This window comes from Bactrocera oleae, chromosome 4 (assembly GCF_042242935.1).
Source record: "Bactrocera oleae isolate idBacOlea1 chromosome 4, idBacOlea1, whole genome shotgun sequence".
NCBI lineage: Eukaryota > Metazoa > Arthropoda > Insecta > Diptera > Tephritidae > Bactrocera > Bactrocera oleae.
In genome coordinates, this window is record NC_091538.1 from 60,259,278 (window position 1) to 60,282,100 (window position 22,823).

At 33.4% G+C, this 22,823-nt stretch overlaps 1 protein-coding gene across 1 annotated transcript in view; it reads right to left on the minus strand.

The window, feature by feature from the left end:
* The window catches only part of Dgk (diacyl glycerol kinase 1), a 175,961-nt gene that overhangs the window by 80,197 nt on the left and 72,941 nt on the right, over nt 1-22,823 (minus strand). Inside the window, exon 4 of the mRNA XM_070109011.1 lies at nt 5,673-5,749. Coding sequence (XP_069965112.1) covers nt 5,673-5,749 — 77 coding nt within the window. The remainder of the gene's footprint in view (nt 1-5,672; nt 5,750-22,823) is intronic.

Consider the following 22,823-nt stretch of genomic DNA (forward strand, 5'->3'; position numbering starts at 1 on the left):
AACAAACATACATAAAACACAGGGTGATATGCAAACACATACACACATATATATTATACATGCATGTTCAATTGGTTTATATAGTTGTAAGTGTGTGAGCTTATATAGTTTGCAGAGAAAGCAAATAAATATGTGTGCGCCTGTGTGTGTGTGTTTGTTTGTTTTATGTGCGCACTTCGCCTTTGCACCTTTCGCCAAACTGAAAATTCGAAATAACAATTTTATAGTGCTGTTGCTTGCACGCCGGATATTTTTGACTGCTACACATATACAAATGCACACATAAGCACATCTACACACATATACCTAGAACTATGCAGATTTGAATAAATTTGAAATTGGTGCAACATGGCGTATGATGAATGCATGCGCCATTGATGTACATATTCTCGCTTGCTACGCTGAATAACAAAAATAACAACAAAAATAACAACAAAAACAACAACAAAAACAACAACTAGTATTAATTCACTTAAATTTTCACAGTATTATTAGCACAATCGAGCATTTGGGTGCCGGAAGACAGATGACTGCCGTCATTGTGCGAACAATATACGCAAATTAACTTGTGCACATTACTCATACACCCCGTCATACGCGCGTGCTCTCCATACACCGCATATATAATGCGGTATCCACAAGTAATTGGCCAACAAGTTGAACAGCTGTAAGATGATAAGGCAACGGGAAATATGCGTTTGCATGACAAATTGTCGGTTTGACATTGTAAATGAGAAATTATATGCGTTACGCATAACGGTAAAAAATAAAAGACAGACAACGTGGAGAAACGAAACGTGAAACGTCTAAAATTTCAACAATTCCAGTATGCCGTGTAGCTATGTGTCGTTCGGTAGCGTGTGATTAATGGCACAGTGCGCAGCGCGGCGGTTTGGCAGCAAGCAACAGGCGCAACACGAGCATTCGCCTTGTTAGCTCGTTTGTTAAAAGCGGCGGCAAGGACTTGCGTGCCGCATGACTCGTTTCCACTTTCATGCGAATGTGTGCCAGTGTACGTTGGCGTACAACAAAAAGTTGAAATAAAAATGAGCTGACAAATTCAACAAACTATGCTCCAATATCAGCTCAAATTATGTACTGCCAGCAGCTCCAATGCCGTTTATTATGCGTTTGGGGGCGCATGCTGCTCAAGGATAAAGCCTTGTTAAATGCTGCTTCGTTAACTAGACTTTGGTATGGGCTTCATAGAGATATTTTTCATTTCATTAGGCGTATGGACGTTTGAAATTTGTTATTGGTGCATTTTGATGGTTTTGCAAATAACAAATAGTTTTTTAAACCATTCTGTGTTAATTAAATTTAGCTGCAGACGATAGCTGAACCAAGTTTTTTAGATAGAGCTATAGTAAATAACTAAGCGTTTACAAAAAAAAAAAATTCTGTGAAATAGCTTGAAATTCTCACATGGCCTTTTTAGATATATTTGTCAAATAATGGTCGAGGCCGTAATACCTTTCACAAATACAAAATATTATTTACAAGAACTTATTTTGATCGGTTAGTTGGTGTAGCGGCTTTATGCTGTAGAAATATGATCTGAAAAATTTTTTTGGAGATTACAACAGTGTCTTAGAAAATAACTCCCCAAAATTTGGTGATGATATCTCATCAAATGAAAACGTTTTCCATATAAGCACGTGATGGCTCTGTTTGTATGGAAGCTATAGGTATGAGATGATAATGACAAACTGTATATAAAAACAATTTTTTTTGACGTTTTGTCAAAAATAAAAATTTTGACTAGTGCTTCACTTCCTGGTTTCATCTTTTATAATTTTGGATTTGGGGTTTGAGATAATTTTAAGCAGAACAATCTTGCTCACCCCATATACCGTTATGTGAAGGTAGACCTGGAGATCGACTACGAAAGTAAGAGAATCCTAAATTTTTCAAAATGCATCGCCGCTTATTAAAGTACAAGAAATTCTGTATATTTACATTTTGCTTGATTTATGTATGTATTAAATAAAATGTATCTTCAAAAAAAATTCACCAAAAAAATGTTTTGTTTAACTTGCCAATGGATGTAACCAACTTACAAGAATCATGGAAATTTTAGTTTCAAAATATGACTATGGACTATGGCAGTCTTGGTGGTGTCGTAAATAAAATGTTAATTTTTAAAAATTAAAAAGTTTTTTTCTAAAATTATTTTAGATACCTATTTTGGCATATGATGTCTTCCTTTTGATACTAATATTTTAATATTTGATTTACTTACACAGTTGAGTAAACTAAATTGTTTGGCAGGTGGCAACAATTTTCTTGAATGTCACCAAATGTCAAAAAAATTCTTTAAATATGTAAAGTTTGAAGCCAATACTGTTATACCCAACAGCGTACTTATATGTTTTATTAAAATTTTTAAAACAGCCTTTAACTAAAATTTTTCGAATTGTAATACCTTCATAAAACGCTTAAGTTTGATAGCGATTTATTAAAATGATTGAAACAAAATTTTCAACAGGTGGCAACCCTGTTAAAAACAATTTTCTTAGCTTTTTTAAAACTACTTATTTTGATATAAATTTTTAAGCGTTTTGTCTAGCTAAAATAGTTTTGTTTTAAATCATTTGAGTACTTTAAAGAAAAATCAAAAAATTTATGAAATCAATATTGCCTCGATTATGATGGTACTCGATATGTTATGAACGAATATTAAACACAAAATTAAATAAATGATTGACTAATAAGAAAAAAACGACTCGATTTTATACCGAGAACTGAGTAAGCATCTAAGAAGATTATGGTGGCACTTTGAAACCATATTTTTCAAGCTTTTCCTTCAATGCGTGAACTGGTGCCTAAGAATGTCAAGCTATAGCTATATGTATATTTATATGTACAATAATTTTCAAAATTATTGACAAGTATTTTAAAAAATTTTAATTATAAATTTTGCCCCTAAGCAATTCTAGAGGTTTCTTCGAATGCTTTGCCATGGCACGGTGGCATTGCTTTGATGTCATTGAAACGATTCTATATAAGTGATGGATTACCATGAGAATATTGCACGATTGAATAAAAATATTGACAATGATATCACAGTTTTTGGAAAAAAAATTTGTAATTGTAGACATTTCTTAGCGAAGTTTTTAAATCTACGAACAGCAGTCTCGAATTAAATTTTTTTTCAAGAGAGAGTTTTTGTTGAAAGAGAGAGATAAAGTTTTTAGAAAAATATTCACCATAATAATTGCGGATTTTTTCTAGTACACTACTCAAAGTTTTAACCTCACATTATTTAACTACTTTTCTAAACAAAGGCAATGTCATCAATTCGGCTCATCTACTCCAATACAGCTCTAATATGGAAATGCCTTAATTAATAATTTTCAAACTGTTACTATTGAATAATTTTAGTTATAGTATAATTGATCAATGAAGAGCCTACAACTCAAACCAAATCCTTTAACCTGTTTTATCCCATCGAAATTTTCACATTGATTACATATTCGAAGCTTAACACTAAATACCTCAATCGCATCATCAATTATTCTCAGCTCGCATTTGAATAACGCAGCTACTCATTGAAATACTTAAGTAACGCATGCATTTGAGCACCTCAACTAAGCACACTTAAGCTTCAGCGAAATATATCGCGTGTTGACATATGCAAATTCACACACACATACTTGTACATAAGTGCATAGATATTTGCTCCATGTTTTATTAAATCGGCATTGTTTATGCACAAAGATTTCACTTGAAACACACGTGGCATGCGGATTAAGGGATCAGTGCAAGACATTACTAAGAGTATACATATTGTGTCGGCTGATGATTTGATGGCTGAAACAATTGAATTACAAGTAGCATAATCGGCGTAATACATGCATATGTACTTGTATGTGCTTATAAGTATTTATATGGGCGCGTTGCAATTAAATGTGTATAGAATGTCACGCATGATATGGCACGAAAGGCAGCATGGAGCAAATACAGGGTGATCCGAAAAAATAAATGAAATAAAGTTTTAATATATGTTTCATTGGAATTTTTGTAACATAAGTTGTTCCTTTCTACGAACGAAAATTGTTAAGAAAAAAACTTATTTTGATTTTGGAAAAGTTTCGGGATCTCGTGTTGAACAATCTTTAATCGTGATTTTTTAAGTCTCCTTAGTATAGTCGGATTTCATTCAAACTGAAAAGTGGTTAAAATCTGCATTCCCGTTCCCGAAATTCGGGATCAAGTTATCGGGATCCCGATAAAGAATATGCATATTAAACTTTTTTAATTCCATATACTAGTTTATTTTAATTTTTTAAATTGTGCTACGTGATAACTTAATCAAAAGTCCCGAAAATTTTTCGGGATCCCGATAATAAAATTTCTAAATAACAAAAAATTTCTTAAAAATCAGTGTTTGATATACAATAATACAATTTTTATAATTTTTACAAATTTGCGGGATCCCGAAAATTATTATGTGCTCTATTGTTCTATGAATGGAATCAAATCCCAAATATTGAATTTTGGAAAATGTATTTCTTACAAATAAATATTAAATATATTTCTTATAAACCCAGAAATATTTTGGGGTCCCGAAATAAAAAGAGCCAAAATTTCCGCGACTCAACTGAATTTATGACATTCCTCTGACATTACTTTGGAATACATTTCGGTTTACCCTGTACCCAATTACATTCTATATTTTCTGCCAATTTTATTTAAGAGTACGAGTACATTACAATCAGTCATCTCTGCAATGTAGATGAAACGCACACAAATGTCAATTTTGGATATAGAGGAAAAATTATGGCTCCCATAGACGAAAACTAGAGCGGATATGAGAATAATTGTTGTTTCGTATATACATATATACTTGTGTAGAACCTTATGCATGTACAATATATTGCAGATAACAAAATTACGGACAACGCATAAAGAGCGCACGTTTAGGTACTTAAGCGTCTCCTTGGCTCAATGCAGTAATAAAATATCACATCAGCCGTAAGTCGCGCGAGGGAGGGCTTATGTGCCTACGAGGGAATGAGTGATGACGTGCGGTACATCGACGCTTAAGTGTAGGGTGACGCTTAGGGAATAGAAATTTAACGCGTGAGCATGCTTAGGCATTTTATACTTTGTGAATGATAAAAAGTCATTGTTATAATTTTTTTTATATTACAAAAGGGTGAGGGGAAATAAAGCAATTTAAAGGAAATGAGTTGGTAGTCATCTGCTCTTTGTCAACAAGACATTTTTTTGTTAATTCGGGGTACTTTGTGGAAGACATTTTTTTGAAGGGGGTAAGGTCTAAGAAAAATGAGAAGCCTAAAGGAGCTCTTGCGAAATGTTAGATAGCGCTGCAGTAGAGTTATTACGAAAAATGCTATTAACAGCCTGTTTTGACTAATAAGCGAAACATATTAATATTGGAAAGGCATGTAAATGTAAACACTAGATGACGCCAACGATAAATTTATTACGAATAGTTTATGTTGTCAGTATATCTTCTTCGGGCATTTAAAATGCTTATAGTTATCAGTTGGGTATTTGTAAATTTTCTTCTCGTTGCAAATTGCAAAAGCTTAAACAAACAGCTTTCTGCTTTATAAAATTTTAATTTTAATCAAGGGATTTTCCGCTTCATGCTTTATAAATAACTAATTAAGCCATAAGACATGGTTTACAACTTCACTTACCCCATCGGGATTGAATTTGGGTGAGGCATGTGGTGCACAAAAATCCTGCAGCACATCCTGTAGCTTTCTCGTTGAATCTGCAAGTAAATATAAAATAAAATACATATAATAATAGAATAATTCAATGTGTCAGCAACAGTTTCAGAAGATTGTCAAAACTTGTAAATCGATTCGTTTTAATCGAGTCTACGAATGTAAGCAACTGTTTATTAAATAATAAAATCATTGCTTGTGTCATTATAGGTATATATATATTATATTTATTTGATTATTGGTTATTGCTATCCACAGCATTTTCCTGTTGAATGAGTAGTCAAACGAAGTTGCTAGAATTTATGGGCGAATTCCCAGGGAGCTTATTTCACCAGTTGTTTTGCTTGTTGAGAAACTCAAGTTTTTTTGAGAAGTATTTTATTGATGAATTGATGTGCTAAAATATTGCTTAATTTGATAAATGTTCATACATTGTCTTCCTGAACAATTATAATAAATATTTAAAGTTACTGTAAAGAATACAAATATCACACTCGTATGTCTAAATGTTCTGAGTATGTAGAACATCATAAAAGTCAAACTTTACGATAAAGTTATGGATTGCCAGTTTGCAACACCAGGGTCGAAATATAAAATGCAGCCTACGTACATGTAAGTAATACTTATAGGTTCAAGCTCTAATGAAAAGCAAGAATGTTAATAATATGAACTCCATTATTGTCTACTTTATTAAGTTACTTAAAATCGAAATTATCGAGGTTTTGGCTTATCACTTTCTTAGACATTTCACTTATCCTGTTTTCTAATATTGATATCTGAGAGAATTATAAGGCAAAGTTTGAAAAAATTATACAAATTTCATGTTGAGCTAAAATAAAGTATGTGTCAGAGACTGTTTTTTACCACTAAAGTCATTTCTTTTCAAAAACAAAGAGTCACTATATATTTTAAATATGAATCTCACTAACGATTTTGCCACTTTTAGTTTTTGTGGAGGAAGCAAGATCTAGCCGCAGAGATATATTGCGAAGTTCATCGTTCTATATTTTAAATCACACTTAACAGAAACGTCTAGAAATATTCTAAGCCACATATCAACGAATATAACTTAAGGCTATGGATTTTGCAGTTGGTTATAAGTTAGATTAAGAAAATTGCCTGCCAATAACAAAGACAATATGTTCCAAGTAAGATTTTGGCTAGAGTGACTACTACATGAAAAGTATATTGACGTGAATAAATTGTATGTAAGGAAAGATACAAAAAATATAACCCTTATTATAGTTACATATGCAAAATGATATATGAAGTAGGTGCTCGGAGCAACCATATGTTATATCTAATTCTCTTTCCATTTGTAAAAGTTTTTTCTGTATGTTGCAAACAAAAACACTAGGCCTGATAAGCACTACGGAACAACAACAGAAGAATGATAAGTGTTACTTCTCACAAATTAGCCAAAAAGCATTGTTAGTGCAAAATCGAAAACATTTTCGCCCGAGCGTCGTCATCCATTCTTACCATATGAAAAATAAATTGCAGCCGCTGAATGGCTCATATAGATCGTCGTTTGTCCGAATACGATAGTTCCCGATATTTCCTCTTAATAACCAAAAAAGGTTCGCAGACATTCTGCTTGCTACCTCTAATTAAGTCTACCTATGTCGTCGGCTGTGGAACACAGCTGAACACAGTTATAAAATATAGTGCCCGTCCAATATACAAGTATACATGCTAAGCGTAGAATCGATTGACGAAGTTGAAAAGGTCCCTGTATGAAATCTCGCCAGTTATGACAAGGTTCGCAGTTGTTCTTTCCTACCTTGTTGGTGCTGCAATAATACCCTCGATTCCTTATTGGACTATTGAAAACTGCTTGTAATCGACGAAGGTACGATGGCGGGTATCGAAAACTTTGAATTTCTTTTAAAACTTTAGCCAACTGCTTCGGATAAGTTTACAGTCACTTTAGTTTCAATAGAAAATAGAAGTAGCGAGAAAATTTGCTAAATTAAAAGTACACAGACATTCATTCATCTTATATAATTTAAAGGCAAGTTGCCTGCATTCACTATGTAATGCAATCCAATTTATCTTGAGTACATTTTGGTGTTTAACGCTACCCAATGAGCCATCATTTGCCTACGTCATCTCCCTTTACAGATGCAAATAAATAAGAAAAATTTACTCCATCAACTATTCCTATTCATTTTTCATCGCAATTTATTTTATTCCTTTTTTGTTTTTTTTACTTTTTGCACATATTCTTTTCACCCTCTTTTCCCACTCAATTAAGTGGCACAACAACATTTGCTTCCTTTTTCCATTAGTTAATTGTATCCTGCTTGTTGCAACTCAATACAGCGCTCACACATCCAATCACGAATACTATGTACAGCCATATCATAGTTTGAGTTCGTGTTTGGGTATGTGTGTGAGTTGTAGGCGATTAGTTAGGTGTCGCCAGTCAGTCAGCTCGGCGGCATTCTACCAAAATGTAAGTTGACCTGTGGGGACCGGAATGGAAAAAATAAGTTCCTTTTTTGCTTTTCATTCTATAAATAATTCTCAATGTTGAATGCATGAACTGTTTGAGCAAAAAATTGCGAAAAATGTGTGGGCGTCAATATCCGCTTACATGTACCACATATACATAAAATCTAATGTAAGCCACGTCAAGGCGCTGGTCTGCAAGTATATATAAGTATTTGAGAGAGTAGAATTTATAGATATTTGACACTTACATTTAGAAAATACAATTCTGCAAGCATACTTTATATCTGACTGTAATCAACTCAATTATGTATGAAACATAATTTTTTACGCTCTACATATGTCACTGTTTTGTTGGTAAATTTATGCATGAAGATATCATGTGACTGTAAATGACAGGTCCAAGTATTCGCAGTTGCGACCATAATTTATGCATGCAATGTACTTATAGTTGAGTGTTATTTTTATAGAAGTGCACCTATCGAGACTTATATATGTATATATTAATGTAAATGTGTATAGGAATTACAAAATGTGGCATCTCTAATGTCATTACATTAAAAAACCAAATTTTTATACTTGAGTAATTTATGCATTATTTGGCGCTTTAAAACTCATTTCAATACAGCTTTGATAGCATCTTGGATACAGAAATGTTCTCTTGACATCTGGAAAATTCAAATATGAAATTCTTCGTTAATCTTCAATTTCCATTTACTTTGGAACATTGCGAATTCTTACGAGGTATTATCGTGAAATAAAAGCTTTGTTTCAAAAAAGCGCAAAAATGAAATGCTCTTTAGATATGAAAGTGATGATTAATAGAAACAAAAAAGTACACACACACAGAAAACATTTTAGCAATTATGAGCTTCAAAATCATATCACATAACTTAAAATTCTGCATAGCATCAAATCATAGCTGTTGATATGATTATCTATCGTATCTAATAGAATGGTATTGCTTCGTTTAGCAGTTAGTTATTTTAAGTCCATATAATATGACTTCGAGTTCCACATCACACAACATCAACATTTAGTTGAATTTAAGTATCATATGATCACATAATATCATGTTATGTCTACTATACTCGCACCTAATTGCTCAATTTACAAGCACAACAAATTATAATGATGGCCTTTATTTTTGAGCTTAGAGGGTGTAACTTATCATACATAACTATAAATCACATCAAAATATTATATATCAAGCATATGAGCAATCAAATTCAATCAGAGAATGTATCATAAGTGAACAGTTGAAGTATACGTAAATTCTTTTTGGGTAATTAATTTACTATCTATGAATACGTCACACGATTTTTCGTCAGAATAATATTACTACAGGTGATTGTGGAACAATAATAATAATGATAAGTAATATGCATAATGATACATTTGTGCTTCGCTAACATGACCTCTCTTTAGAAACATCAGTATCCTTAATCACACCGTATCATCACATCATACTATCATGATACTGAATATGAACGTGATAGTGTATGATACAGTGTCATACGATGTGACCCCATCACGTATATCACGTTGTTATGTTTCGCAACATTCTACTATGCTCAAATAGCTGGAGTCACAGCTATTTTATCACATCTCATCATTTCGTAAAATTGCTACGAGTTCATTACATATCAACGCAATATATAGTATGATACTTTTATTAATATACCTTCTCAATCCTTTTTGCCAAAGGGATATGATGACTCATTATCGCCCATCATTGCATTAAAATATTTTTCAAAAATGTATTGTTTAAACAAAAAATAGTGTGCTAATAGAAAATATGACGTGACTTCACATATCGACTGTGATTACTCGCAAATGTCTAATAGAATTGTTGTAGCTTTTTATTGGTACAATGCTTGCAATCGCATTACATAAAATCACATCATGTATCACATATACATCACTTGATTGTTGCTTGGCAGTTACTATAGTCTGGTGAAATTATGCCTATTACTTGTATCTTTGTGTATGAAGTACTATATAGAATTCAATATGTAAATACATGTATTTGATTTCTCAGTATATGTCACGTATTACAAACACATCACTAGAAAAAATAGCAAGTTTTCTTACATAATTTCTTCCCATCCTTTCTCTTTTTATACCCTGAACAGGGTATATTAATTTTGCCACGAAGTTTGTAACACCCAGAAGGAAACGTCGGAGACCATATAAAGTATATATATAAATGATTACGAGTGACGAGCTGAGTTGATTTAGCCATGTCCGTCTGTCTGTCCGTCCGTCTGTATATACGCGAACTAGTCCCTCAGTTTTTGAGATATCGATCTGAAATTTTGCACCTGTACTTTTCTCACAAAGAAGCTGCTCATTTGTCGGAACCGCCGATATCGGATCACTATAGCATATAGCTGCCATACAAACTGAACAATCGGAATGAAGTGCTTGTATGGAAAACTCTTTCATTTGACGAGGTATCTTCACGAAATTTGGCATGTATTATTATTTTAAGCATTAATTTAATCTCCGAAGAAATTGTATGGATCGGATGACTATAGCATATAGCTGCCATATTAACTGAACGATCGGAGTAAAGTGCTTGCATGGAACTTTTTTTTATTTGACGAGATATCTTCACGAAATTAGGCACGAGTTATTGCTTAAGGCAACAAATTATTCTCCACAGAAATTGGTCAGATCAGATCACTATATCATATAGCTGTCATACAAATTGAACGTTCGGAATCAAGTTCTTGTAAGGGGCCTTTGTTTTTGTGAAGGGTATTATAGCTTCGGCGCAACCAAAGTTAACGTTTTTTCTTGTTTTTTAAATTCTTTCAAGGAGCTGAACTTATTTATTTTTTATATCATAGGCTGTGAAAATTTAATCAAATTTTCACTTTTATTTTAGATTAATAATTGATTAAACTTGTTTTCTTATTATTTTCCAGTGCTTGCAGCAACATCTTCTTAACATCAAACATCCTTGCCGCAAATTTTTCAATAAAGGGTAAGTTTAAAATTGCCATGAAATTTATAAAGTGTAAATTTGTAGAACAAATTAAAAACATACATATACTTGTATGTAAATAGTGACTGCTTGAACCATGCAAGTAAATTTTATTCGTTATATTAGATTATTGCAAATGAAAACTCAAAAGTGACGAATTTATTGGTTAGAAAAACAGAGGCAGAGAAGCCGAACTGTTCGTTAGTTTGACCTCTGAAATGTAAGCTTTGTTGAATAGAGCAACAAAATTTTAATAAATTAATTAAATAAAATACACAACTGGGAATTAATACCGGCAAATTGTGCATAAACTAATTCCATTGAAATGAATGCATATCAACACTAATAAGTATAAAAAAATCATAGTAATCTGCAAATATTGATACAAATTTATGCAAATATTGTGGTGTTCCTCTAATATTAATTTAGTTTTTAAAAAGGTGGCAACACTTTTAAAACCTGTCATTCTAAAACATTTTTAGTGTGGGGCTCATATTGCAATATATAGAGTATTTTTCAATTCACTTCAGTTTAATTTTTAATTAAAGTATTAAATAAACAAACAGGTGGCAACTGTCACCTACAAATTTGATTAACTATAAATTGTTTCATTGAACTGAATCGGCTCCGAAACTACTTGATGAATTGAAAAATGCTTTCACATTTGGGGAGCTACACAATCTGTGGTGAACATAGGCTATCTAATATTTTCAAAAAATTTGGGGATCCTTACAAAAACGCCAATAAGGTAACTCAAATTGTAAAAAAATGTCTCACATCACGCGCGCTGCGAAAACTGCTGATTATAGAAAAATATAATGCAATATGACTTAGCAGAACATATAATTGCCTAACGAAAATGTTGCGATAGCATGTGTCTAACGGTTATAATTACGTCACAATTAGTGTTTCTTAAAAAAACAATTAAATGCCGCCTCTGTAAAGGTCTTTATTTCTACCTCGGTATTCATCCTTATCAAAATTAATTACTCATCATATTCCAAACAGATTCCATATCTTTATATAACTTTTTGAATTTTTCGATTCGGACATTCAATTCGAAAGATATCAGGAATTTAATAATGTAAGTATTAGAATCAATAATGTAAGTATTAGAACCGAAGCTATAATACCCTTTAAAAATACAGAAGATTCCTAACAAGAACTTGATTTTGAACAGTCTGTTTGTATGGCAGCTATATTCTATATCGACTCGATCTGTGTGATTTTCTGCAGAGCTTGCAGCGTTGCCTTGGGCAATAATTCATGCCAAATTTGGTGAAAATATCTCGTCAAATAAAAAAAAATTTATACAAGGACGCTATTCCGATAATTCAGTTTGTATGACAGCATGCTTTGCTATAGTGACGCAATATCGGCGGATCCGACAAATGAGCAGCTTCTTGAGAAACAAGGACGGACAGACACTAACGGACATATATATATATGTAAATTATAGGGTCTCCGGCGCTTCCTTTTAGGTGTTACTAACTTTATGGCAAACATAATATGCTCTGTTCAGGGTATCAAAATACTGAAGAATCCTTTAATATGTAAAACATTAAAGTGGCAACCCCATTATTGAATTTAAACACTTTTAAAAGCTCTATACGTAAATTTATTTACATAGATGGGGTTGCCACATCGATTAATTTCAATTATGTAGATGAAATTTATTAAATCATTTGAATGAATTAACGACACCAGGATCCACCATCGACTATTTAAACACATAATTATGCACATATACATGCACATAAATGTTTATGTCGAAAATGCATATCCATTACTTAAATGCTATTAAGTGAGACCGCATTGTGGCCACAAGTGGATGCATGGCCAATGACAAATATAAATGCCATTGACAGCGATAACGCAAAACAACAGCAATAAAAACCATGACAAGATCGACTTCATGCACCATGAGGGTCGTCATCATTAGCATCAGCAACCGAAATAGCAGCAATAACAACAACAACAACAACAACAACACTAAGTGCAATAGCAACAATAAATCGCCAACGTGTGATACTCAACGTTTCGACTAGCTGCCAAAAGCATGCCAAATTTGCTGGTTAAAGGAGCTGTAATAAGTACAATTACAAATGAAAGAAATGACAGCAGCTGCTGCGGCAATGATGCTACAACAAAATGTGCATTGCATGCAACTGAAGCATGAATGGGGACATAATGTAGTAAGTGTGAAGATATATTATATATAAGTTTGTGCACATGTATGTATGTGTGTGTTCGCTGACCACATTTGGATGCATTTGTCGGTCATTGCGTTGTTGGTGCATTGTTCACAGAGCAATTATAGTGATCGCCAATCAACTTGAAACCACATGGGACAACAACAGAAACTACACTAGAAGTACAACAATATTTGTTAGCAGTTGCGTGTATTTGTGTGCGTGCGTGTGTCTGACAAAAATGGTTTGTAACCGTCAACACTTGGAGTGACACAACACAACGGAGACTGACAGATTTAGGGTCCCCGTTTTAAATCTGTCAGGAGCAACAGAATCTAGTTGAAAAAAATAGTAAGAAAGCATTAATTACGAGTGGAACCGAATAAAAACAAGAATAGACGTTAACTTCGAAGCTATAATACTGATCGCAAATACAAAGAGTTGTCCATACAAGAACTTGATTTTGATCGATAAATTTGTATGGCAGCTATATGCTATAGTGGTCCGATATACAAAATTTGTACGGAGGTTATAGCATTGTATTGCATAATAAATTATGCGAAATTTCGTGAAGATACCTCGTCAAACAGAAAAGTTATCTATACTAGGACTTGATGTGAATCGGCAAGTTTGTATGGCAGCTATATACTGTAGTGATCCGATCTGATCAAAATGTCCGGAGATTGTAGCGTTGACTTGTATTTTACGTTATGCCAAATTTCCTAAAGATATATTGTCAAATAAAAAGGTTTTCTATACAAGGACTTGGTTTTTATATATCTGTTTGTATGACAGCTCTGTGTTATAGTGGTCCGCTTTGAATAATACGTATGGAGATTATAGCGTTGACTTCGGCCATAACCTGTGCCACATTTCGTGAGGATATCTGGTTAAAGAAAAAGGTTTTCCAAACAAAAGCTTGATGTCGATCAATCAATGTGAATGCAGCTTTATTCTATAGTGATCCGATGTTGGCGGTATCGACATATGAGCAGCTTCTTGGGAGAAAAGAGCTTATGAAGCATTTCTTATCGATATCTTAAAAACTGAGAAACTAGTTCGCATGTATACACAGAGACAGACGGATATTACAAAACCGACTCAGTTCAATATCCTGCTCATTTATGTATAAATTTTATAGGATCTCCAACGTTTCCTTATGGGTGTTACAAACTTCATGTCAAATTTTATTTACCTAGTTCTGGGTATAATAATTATAAACAAATTTGGAATCAAAAAATGAATATTATATTTTCGAACAACCCCAATATCATGAAAAATCTAACTATCTACGTTAGATGTATAATCAATTAATTTTTAATTCCAAACTAATTTCAAAACAAGCTGTATTGACATTATTCTGCATATGTAGATCAACAATTTTTTAAATTCTCCACGTTTGATACCAATTTGGTAATTTTATTTTATTATTGTTTTCAAGTTAATTTTTTTTTTTCAATGATTGGTAACCATTCTTTCAAATATTTTGAACTATAGGCTACCTTAAACTCGTTTAGTTTGCCACCAAATACATTTTAGTTTTGTATTACTTCATTTCCTTGGTAATCTCATTGAAATTAGCTTTTCTAACAGGTGGTAACTCTTTTAGAAAAATATATTGTTAGCTCTGTTAAACTTTTGATACACATATTGTGTTTTTTTCCATTCCCATTTTTATTTTTAACAGGTGGCAACACTTTTGAAAAACGATTTTTAATATGTCTAGTGTGGTGCTCATACTGTAATATAGTAAGTCTTTTTTTATTTCCTCCAAGTTGTTTATGAATTGTATTAATTAAAAAACAGGTGGCAACTTTCATTAAAAATTTTTAATAACTATTAGCTTTCTTAAGCCTCTCTAGTTTTATTGTTTTTTGGGGTGTTGCTAAGTCTTATAATTTTGAAATGGGTGACAACCATATCAGAATTTAATATCGGTGGGTTGTCAATAGGGGATCCTGCTAATTTTATAAAGTAAGTTGTAGTGGATCACGCAAATGATCAAGCTTTTATCGATAGCGCACAACCAATCTGTTGCCTCAACCAACACCCTCGAACGCATCCACATCGGACCACTATACACACTCACACTAAGTAGTCAAACTGCTAACCGTCATCGCCTTGATTAAACACTCAATCATCATTCAGTGGGAGAGACGGTATGGCAACGAGTTTTACTGTTAGCTACCCAGCTAAACACACAGCACATTTCGTCGGACATTCAGTCATTTAGTCATTCATTTCAAACTCAGCAAACTGACAACACTTGTAAGCGCCAGGCATCCCCACCTGCTCTTTCCTTCTCACATATTTTCTAGCTACGTAGTTGGAACTAGCTCCTTTTGAGCGGATTAACTCTGTCGTGTTGCTGACGTGACGATTTTGATTGAGTTTTGTTGTTCTTGCACTGTTTGCTGTTGCAGTTACGCTTAGTAGTTGTTGTTGCGTCCTTTGCCATTCCTCCAGTATAACTGTCATTGTCACTAATGTCGCCAGCGCTCACCGACTTGCTTGTCGCTGTTCTTGTTTGCTTGGGTGTAAGTATTGGGTGTTTGGTGTTTTCAAACTTTTGAAGTGCTTTGATTGCTTCGTTCAGTTTTGTTTAATGTTGCTTTTGTTGTCACTCTTCCTGGGCGTTAATATTGCCCTAAGGCAGGTTGTAGCACTTTGTGCTTTTCAAGTACGGGTAGCAAACTTGATTTGCCACAGTTGGTGCAATTTAGGTGAGATGCAATTTGTGCTGTGTAAGAAGGCGGCCTAATGTAGAATGACTAATTGACATTTGCTGGTTTTGAAGACCCCGAGATATTTTGGTTGTTAAATAGCACCGATTTTACAACAGTACAAAGAGATGAATTTAGAAGGGAAAATAGTAGGAGCAAGAGGATCTCAGGAGTTATTTCTCATGTAGAATATACCGAAGATAAAGTTCCAGACAACCTTGGACGGAGTTGGAAATTCTTGATTGGAGCTGAAGTTGGTGTTTGTGTGGCTACAACCCTTGATCGAATGGGACTGGTGTTCTGGCGAATAAAAATAAATCTGAATTATTTATTCTTACTGAAAATTATGTCCCACTTTCAACAAGTTCAAGTAACAACTGCATTAAATACTGCTGAGCTGTCAATGACCTTGAATATACTGGCGATCACTCCAATCCCTTCGAATGTGATCTACCAGATCGCCGGTAGTAAGATCGCAGAGGTGCATCATTCTCAGCCTTGCAACGGCACTTTGACAACTTGCGACCGACAAGAATTTTAGCTCTAGCGCATGAATGCCTTTAGGACAAGGCCCAGTGAAAACTCCTACCATTGCGGTAATATGAACGTTGCGAAGGGCAAATAATTCTCCTGCGTTCTACTTTAGGCCAAAAGGGACACAGAAGCTGGTCGTCGACCAACGCCTGCTAAGCGCACGCGAGATTCACACGCTTGAATGAAAAATAACAAAGTAGATCCAACTCGTCTATTCCGATGTGAGCGGGGCAAAGGTGCCACCTCTTGCTAGTCATCGGCTTTGCAGTTACCATCGATTCCACTTTGATCATTCACTCAACCAAGTTTGATGATGAAATAGGTAAGATATCAGTTCCATAGATAATATAATATTAGAGACAGCGCCATCTACCGAAATTATCGCTATATGCCAATACAAGTATAATTAATCGATTGAAAATAAAAACTCTATTAGTAACTAACTGATGAAAATGATGATCGAAAACCGAAGAAGCGGTCAATTGAAGGATATAGCAAACATTGTTCACTCTTCACAGTTTGCCATGGTTTCACCCTTTTCGCATTCCTTGCTTAGACGAACTTTACTTCTTGAAGTTTAATAAATAAGGAAGAATGCGACAGAGTTACAAAAGTGTTTAAAAACGAAATGAATTTCAAATCAACGAATTTACATTAAATGTCAAGAGAATTATTGATTTCAACTTCATGGCGAAACCTTAGGGACAACGTTGACATAAAAGGATAATCGTGAAGAAGTTAGAAAAAAATGCTGCAGCTGGAAAAGGCTAACATGCTGCTACGTATAGTAGTGTGTGTAAAAAATCGATTATTGTTTTATACCAATCGATAGATTTTTTCCTAAAAAAAAATGCTCCAAATAAGAACTCTTTTACTCGCATTAATTGGAAGGTCCTTATTCCTATTAGGTCCTTTTCAGTTATATTTATTATATTTTTGTTAATTGTTGAAAAGAAATATTTATATTGGCTAATTATTTAAAAAAAATATTTCGTCTCCTCTTGTACATTTGTAGAAATTTGAATTCTTTATAGAAATGAGCTACTACAATTTTTTCGTAAATCCCACCCTACAAATGTTATTAAAGGTCAAATTTTAATTATTTTAAGCTTTCTGTTTTTCATGAATTTTATAACTCGCTAAAAACGACTATTATGAACAATTTTTGTAGATAACTAAATTTCCTACAAATATAAGAGACGATATATTTATTTTCAAATAGTAGATATCGAGATATAAATTTTTCTTTTCAATAATAAGGAAGAAATAGGAAATTGAAAAGCGAAGGTGCTTCTCATTAATATTAAGAGCTCATAATTGCAGAGAATTTTCGGAGGTGTTAAAAACCAATTTTTTAGAGAGTGAAAAAAGTTATAAATTTTTTTAACCATTCCTAATGTTTATGATGTTATTTTAGATGAATGAAGTTTCATTTCCAATAATGTGCAGAAATATGAATGAAACGTATAATATTTTATAGTTTTCCAACAGAAATGTTAGTCTTATGAAAATCATCCCGACAATAAAATTTTGAGCTAACATTATCAGCATAACCCGCCTCTCTCAAATTAAGCGTCGAATGTCGGTTATCAACTGGCCAGTAGTAACTGGCTTATTAGCATAGAGTTTTTACTTGAAATACCTCCCAAAAAAAGGTAAATTCCTGAAATGTAGTAAACACAAATGTCAAACACCTGCATTTACTTTGACAGCTAGTTTGACAGCTAACTCTCTAGGAAATCTTAATCTACTCAAAATACCCTTTATTGTGTATGTATAGGTGAATTTATTTATATCTGCAATAAAACAATGAAAATACGAAAATAAATTCCCTGCTAGGATCATACTTGTATACGTTGAGTACGCTCTATTGACTTGCCAACATGCGGCTGCTCTATTTAGGTTGCGTATACTAGGTATACTATGAATGTGTGCGTGAGTACAGGGCTTAGATGCTTTTGCACAGCACTCTTGCAACTGTGAGTAAATTTAGAAAATGTAAACAAAATAAAAAATTTAAAAAAAAGTCTCCAAAAAGAAATGCAATATAGATTTTAGATACTCGAGGAATGTGATACAAACATGATTGTGTGTCGGTGTATGTGAGGTTATGCGAAAACTTTCCACAACCCAACTCAGCCGCTGAAAGATTTTTACGAGTGCAAATGCAAACAAATTGCTGTTGACATTTATGTGATGCGATTTATTTTTAGTTTTAGTTTTGTTTTTGATTTTGCCATTTTGTCGTTTAGCCATAGCGATGACGACAGCGATGATGGCAGTGCAGGTCTGGTAGTGGGCGTGGATAAGTCGGGAGGCGGCTAGCAAATGAACGACTTCATCAAATGCATTTGCTGTCGTGCATATTTAGTGCGTTAAAACGATGATTGCCATCACTTCGGCTTGGGTGCATCGGCCAGCGGACATTGGTAGTTGCAAATGACGTTCGCGTTGATTTTGCCACAAAAAGTGCGGCGATAGTTTTCTCTTTGTTTTCTACACTAGCAGAGTGGAATACACTTTATGAAATTGTTTTGATTTTCTAAGGTTTCAACGTTTAATATGTTTCTAGTATACAGTATACAGTTGGATAAAAAAATCGATTACTTTTTTCACATTATACTCTAAAAAATTTGTTGATAAACACCTCAAACAAATTTTCTCCAAGTATAAGCTCTTTATGCTAATATGAAGGTCCATCGCGTTTTAGTTTCCTATTTTTCGTTATTAGTAAAAAGAAAAATCATATCTCAGTAACTACTATTTGACAAAAACACAAAAAAAAAATAAAAAGTCTCGTTCTTGAATTCTCTGTTTACCGCTACACTAGGTGGCGCTGTAATACCATTTAGCATATACCTCTCTATAGGCTCTTCATACGCAAATTTGCAAGTTTCGATAATATACTTACTGAGAAACGAAGTGTATACCAACTATTATTTAAAATTTTCAAAGAAAATTAATTGTATTGAAAATTAATTTCACTTAATAATTGCATATTAACCACAGATTCTTGTTTTCATATTATATTCAGGCGTAAATTTGTCCTTTCGACCATACCGCCTCATATATGTATCTATTTAACATTTTTCATTAGTGACTTCTAAGAAAAATTGTTTTCTTTCAAAATTTTTTTCACTAATTTCATATTTCCTACAGGTTCTTTTTGGTTTTTCGCTGCATATTCACGCATACACATACTCGTAATTTTGCCTTCGTATCTGTTTCTGTGTCATAGTACTCATTCACAATTTTGATGCTGGTTAAAAATAGTAACGCACACGCTCTATATATGCAGATCTATATTTATGCTTTTAAAATTTTTTTCTATTTGGCATTTCGAAAAGTGCATAAACTGGTGATGAGACTGTTTGACGCTGTTAAACTCTGAACTCGATATGCGCTTGCTTGCAAAAAGTTCGCAAACTTGGTCAATAAATTTGTGGTAAATTGAATACCAAAAGAAATTTTAAAAAAGTACCGCTCAGAGCGCTCTTGAAAAGAGAAATAAACTTTTAGTTTTTGCCATATTCATATGGGCTCGCTTTGGATAGGCTTTTCAAGTAGTCCTTTTTGGCGAATAAATAAAAATATATTTTCGACAAGAAAGAGTATCAATTTTGAAATCTGATATTTATGAAGAGAGTTTATCTGTTCAAAGCCGTTAGATACAAGGAGACTTCTTTTAAGCATATTAATCTAACATAATATCAAAAAAAATTAAGCTACTGACGTTAATCAGGTGACTTTTTTTATAGATCCACAGAAATAATTTATGAAAAAAGTTAATTTCTAAAAGAAATTTACTTAAAAGAATGCTTTATGTAACTGCAACAATCATCATAGTTTTCTACTACAGAATGGACACAAAGTCAGTTTAAAATTGAATTGATTTAAATTGGAAACACATATTGCATTCCCAGCAGCTGCAGGAGTACTTAATAATGTACATAAAGTAAGCTTTTCAAAAATAACCTTGTGTATCTCGAGTTGTTAAAGCAACGCATTCGTCAAAATAGTTTAAATAAGATTAGGATATAAAAAAAACTATGTAATTTTTAAAGTACATAATTTCTAACAGTGTATTCTTTTATTTTTTCTACATTTATCATTATTTAAACAGCTGGACTCACTTAAAAAGTCTAACGAATTTTATAAAACATTTTCTTGGCAGATACTCGCTCGTAAGATTGTTATTGCTTTTTATTGTTGGAAGCAGAATACGGCAAAGACCAAATTTCTGAAGTAAATATTTTGATCATAATCAAAATCGGTTTTAATTGCATTTTTATTTTTATTTTTTTATTTTTTTCTTTGTTTTGAAACCCCAAGGCAGCAGTCTACAATAATGGTTCGCTTACGAATAGGCCACAGTAAATTGACACACGAATACCTCTTGACAGGGACTCCCAAAAAACCATGTCCCTTCTGCAAAGGATTATTATCCACAGACCACCTAATCCACGACTGCAAAAAATTAAAATCGACGCGAGAAAGAATCTTCGGGCAAGTTGCTCCAAGTGATTTACTTACAAACATCACAAAAACTAACATCGATATAATAAACCAATTTTTCAAGGAACTAGACTTAAGCAAGAAAATCTAATTAAACAAGTAAGGAAGGGCTAAGTTCGGATGTAACCGAACATTTTATACTCTCGCAAAGTCAAATAGTATACTCGTTTGAGATTTCTTTGTGGATTGGCTGATATTTTCGGTAGAAGGTCAACTATAGGCACTGGGGTCCACATATTTAGTACTTAGGGGCTTAAACAGTTTTGGTTCGATTTAGACAATTTTTGGCCACAAGGTGGCATACTTTAATCGCATTATTAACGCAAAGTTTTATCCCGATACAGTCATTGTTGCCTGATTTGCATAGTGGAAAGTGAAATAATCAGATGGAATTTAAAATGGTGTTATATGGAAAGTAGGCGTGGTTGTAGTCCGATTTCGCCCATTTTTGCACTGTGACATAGAAACATGAAAAGAACGTTATGCACCGAATTTGGTTGAAATCGGTTAAGCAGATCTCAAGATATGGGTTTTCACCTAAAAGTGGGCTGTGCCACGCCCACTGTCTAATTTTGAACGCGGTTCCTATAAAGTCATCTCATACCATCCCAGAGATAAAATTTAATGACTCTGGCGTGTTTAGTGCTTGATTTATCGCGCTTTTAGTAGTTTTTAACAGTACCGTTATATGGGGAGTGGGCGGAGTTGCCACCCGATTTCAACTATTTTCACACCGTCAATAGAAGTGCTAAAAATATTTGCTTCCAGTGAATTTTGTTATTATAGCATTAGCGGTTTAGGAGATATGCACATTAAACCTATTAGAGGCGGGACCACGCCCACTTTTTTAAAAACAATTTTAACTGCAGATGCCCCTCCCTAATGTGATCCTGTGTACCAAATAACAGTCTTGTATCTTATTGCGGAGCTTAGTTATGGCAAGTTATTTGTTTTTGATTAATGGCGTTTTGTGGGCGTGGCAGTGGTCCGATTACGCCCATCTGCAATACCAACCGTCTCACGGTACCATGAAACATGTCTACCAAGTTTCATAAAGATATCTCAATTTTTACTCAAGTTAGAGCTTGCACGGACGGACGGACAGACGGACAGACGGAAGGACAGACGGACGGACGGACAGACAGTCACCCGGATTTCAACTCGTCTCTTCATCCTGATCATTTATATATATATAACCCTATATCTAACTCGATTAGTTTTAGGTGATACAAACAACCGTTAGGTGAACAAAACTATTATACTCTGTAGCAACAGGTTGCGAGAGTATAAAAATATGTGTACATAAATCAAAATAAATAAATTTCGCACGTGACAAAGACCATAATATAACATAATGATAATAAAAATACCATTTCGAAAAGCTGAGCCGTAGGCCCTGGCAGCCAGTGTTCTCTTTTATTATATTTGTATACTATATCTAAATTAAATAAATAAAAAAATATTTCTATTAACACTGTTCAACCGAGTTTGAACTTAGTATGTAAAAAATATATGTTATTATTTACTTCTACTGAAAACGGTCACTAGTGCGAAAGCTCTATACTTTTTACATTTCTTCGATGAATAATGTCATAATGACTTTTTTATAATCGAACAAGAATTTCTCAATAATCCACTACTTAATGAATTAAACATAAAAATTGTGGAACTAACTCGTATACAAGTTAGCACGCCACACATTTAAAAA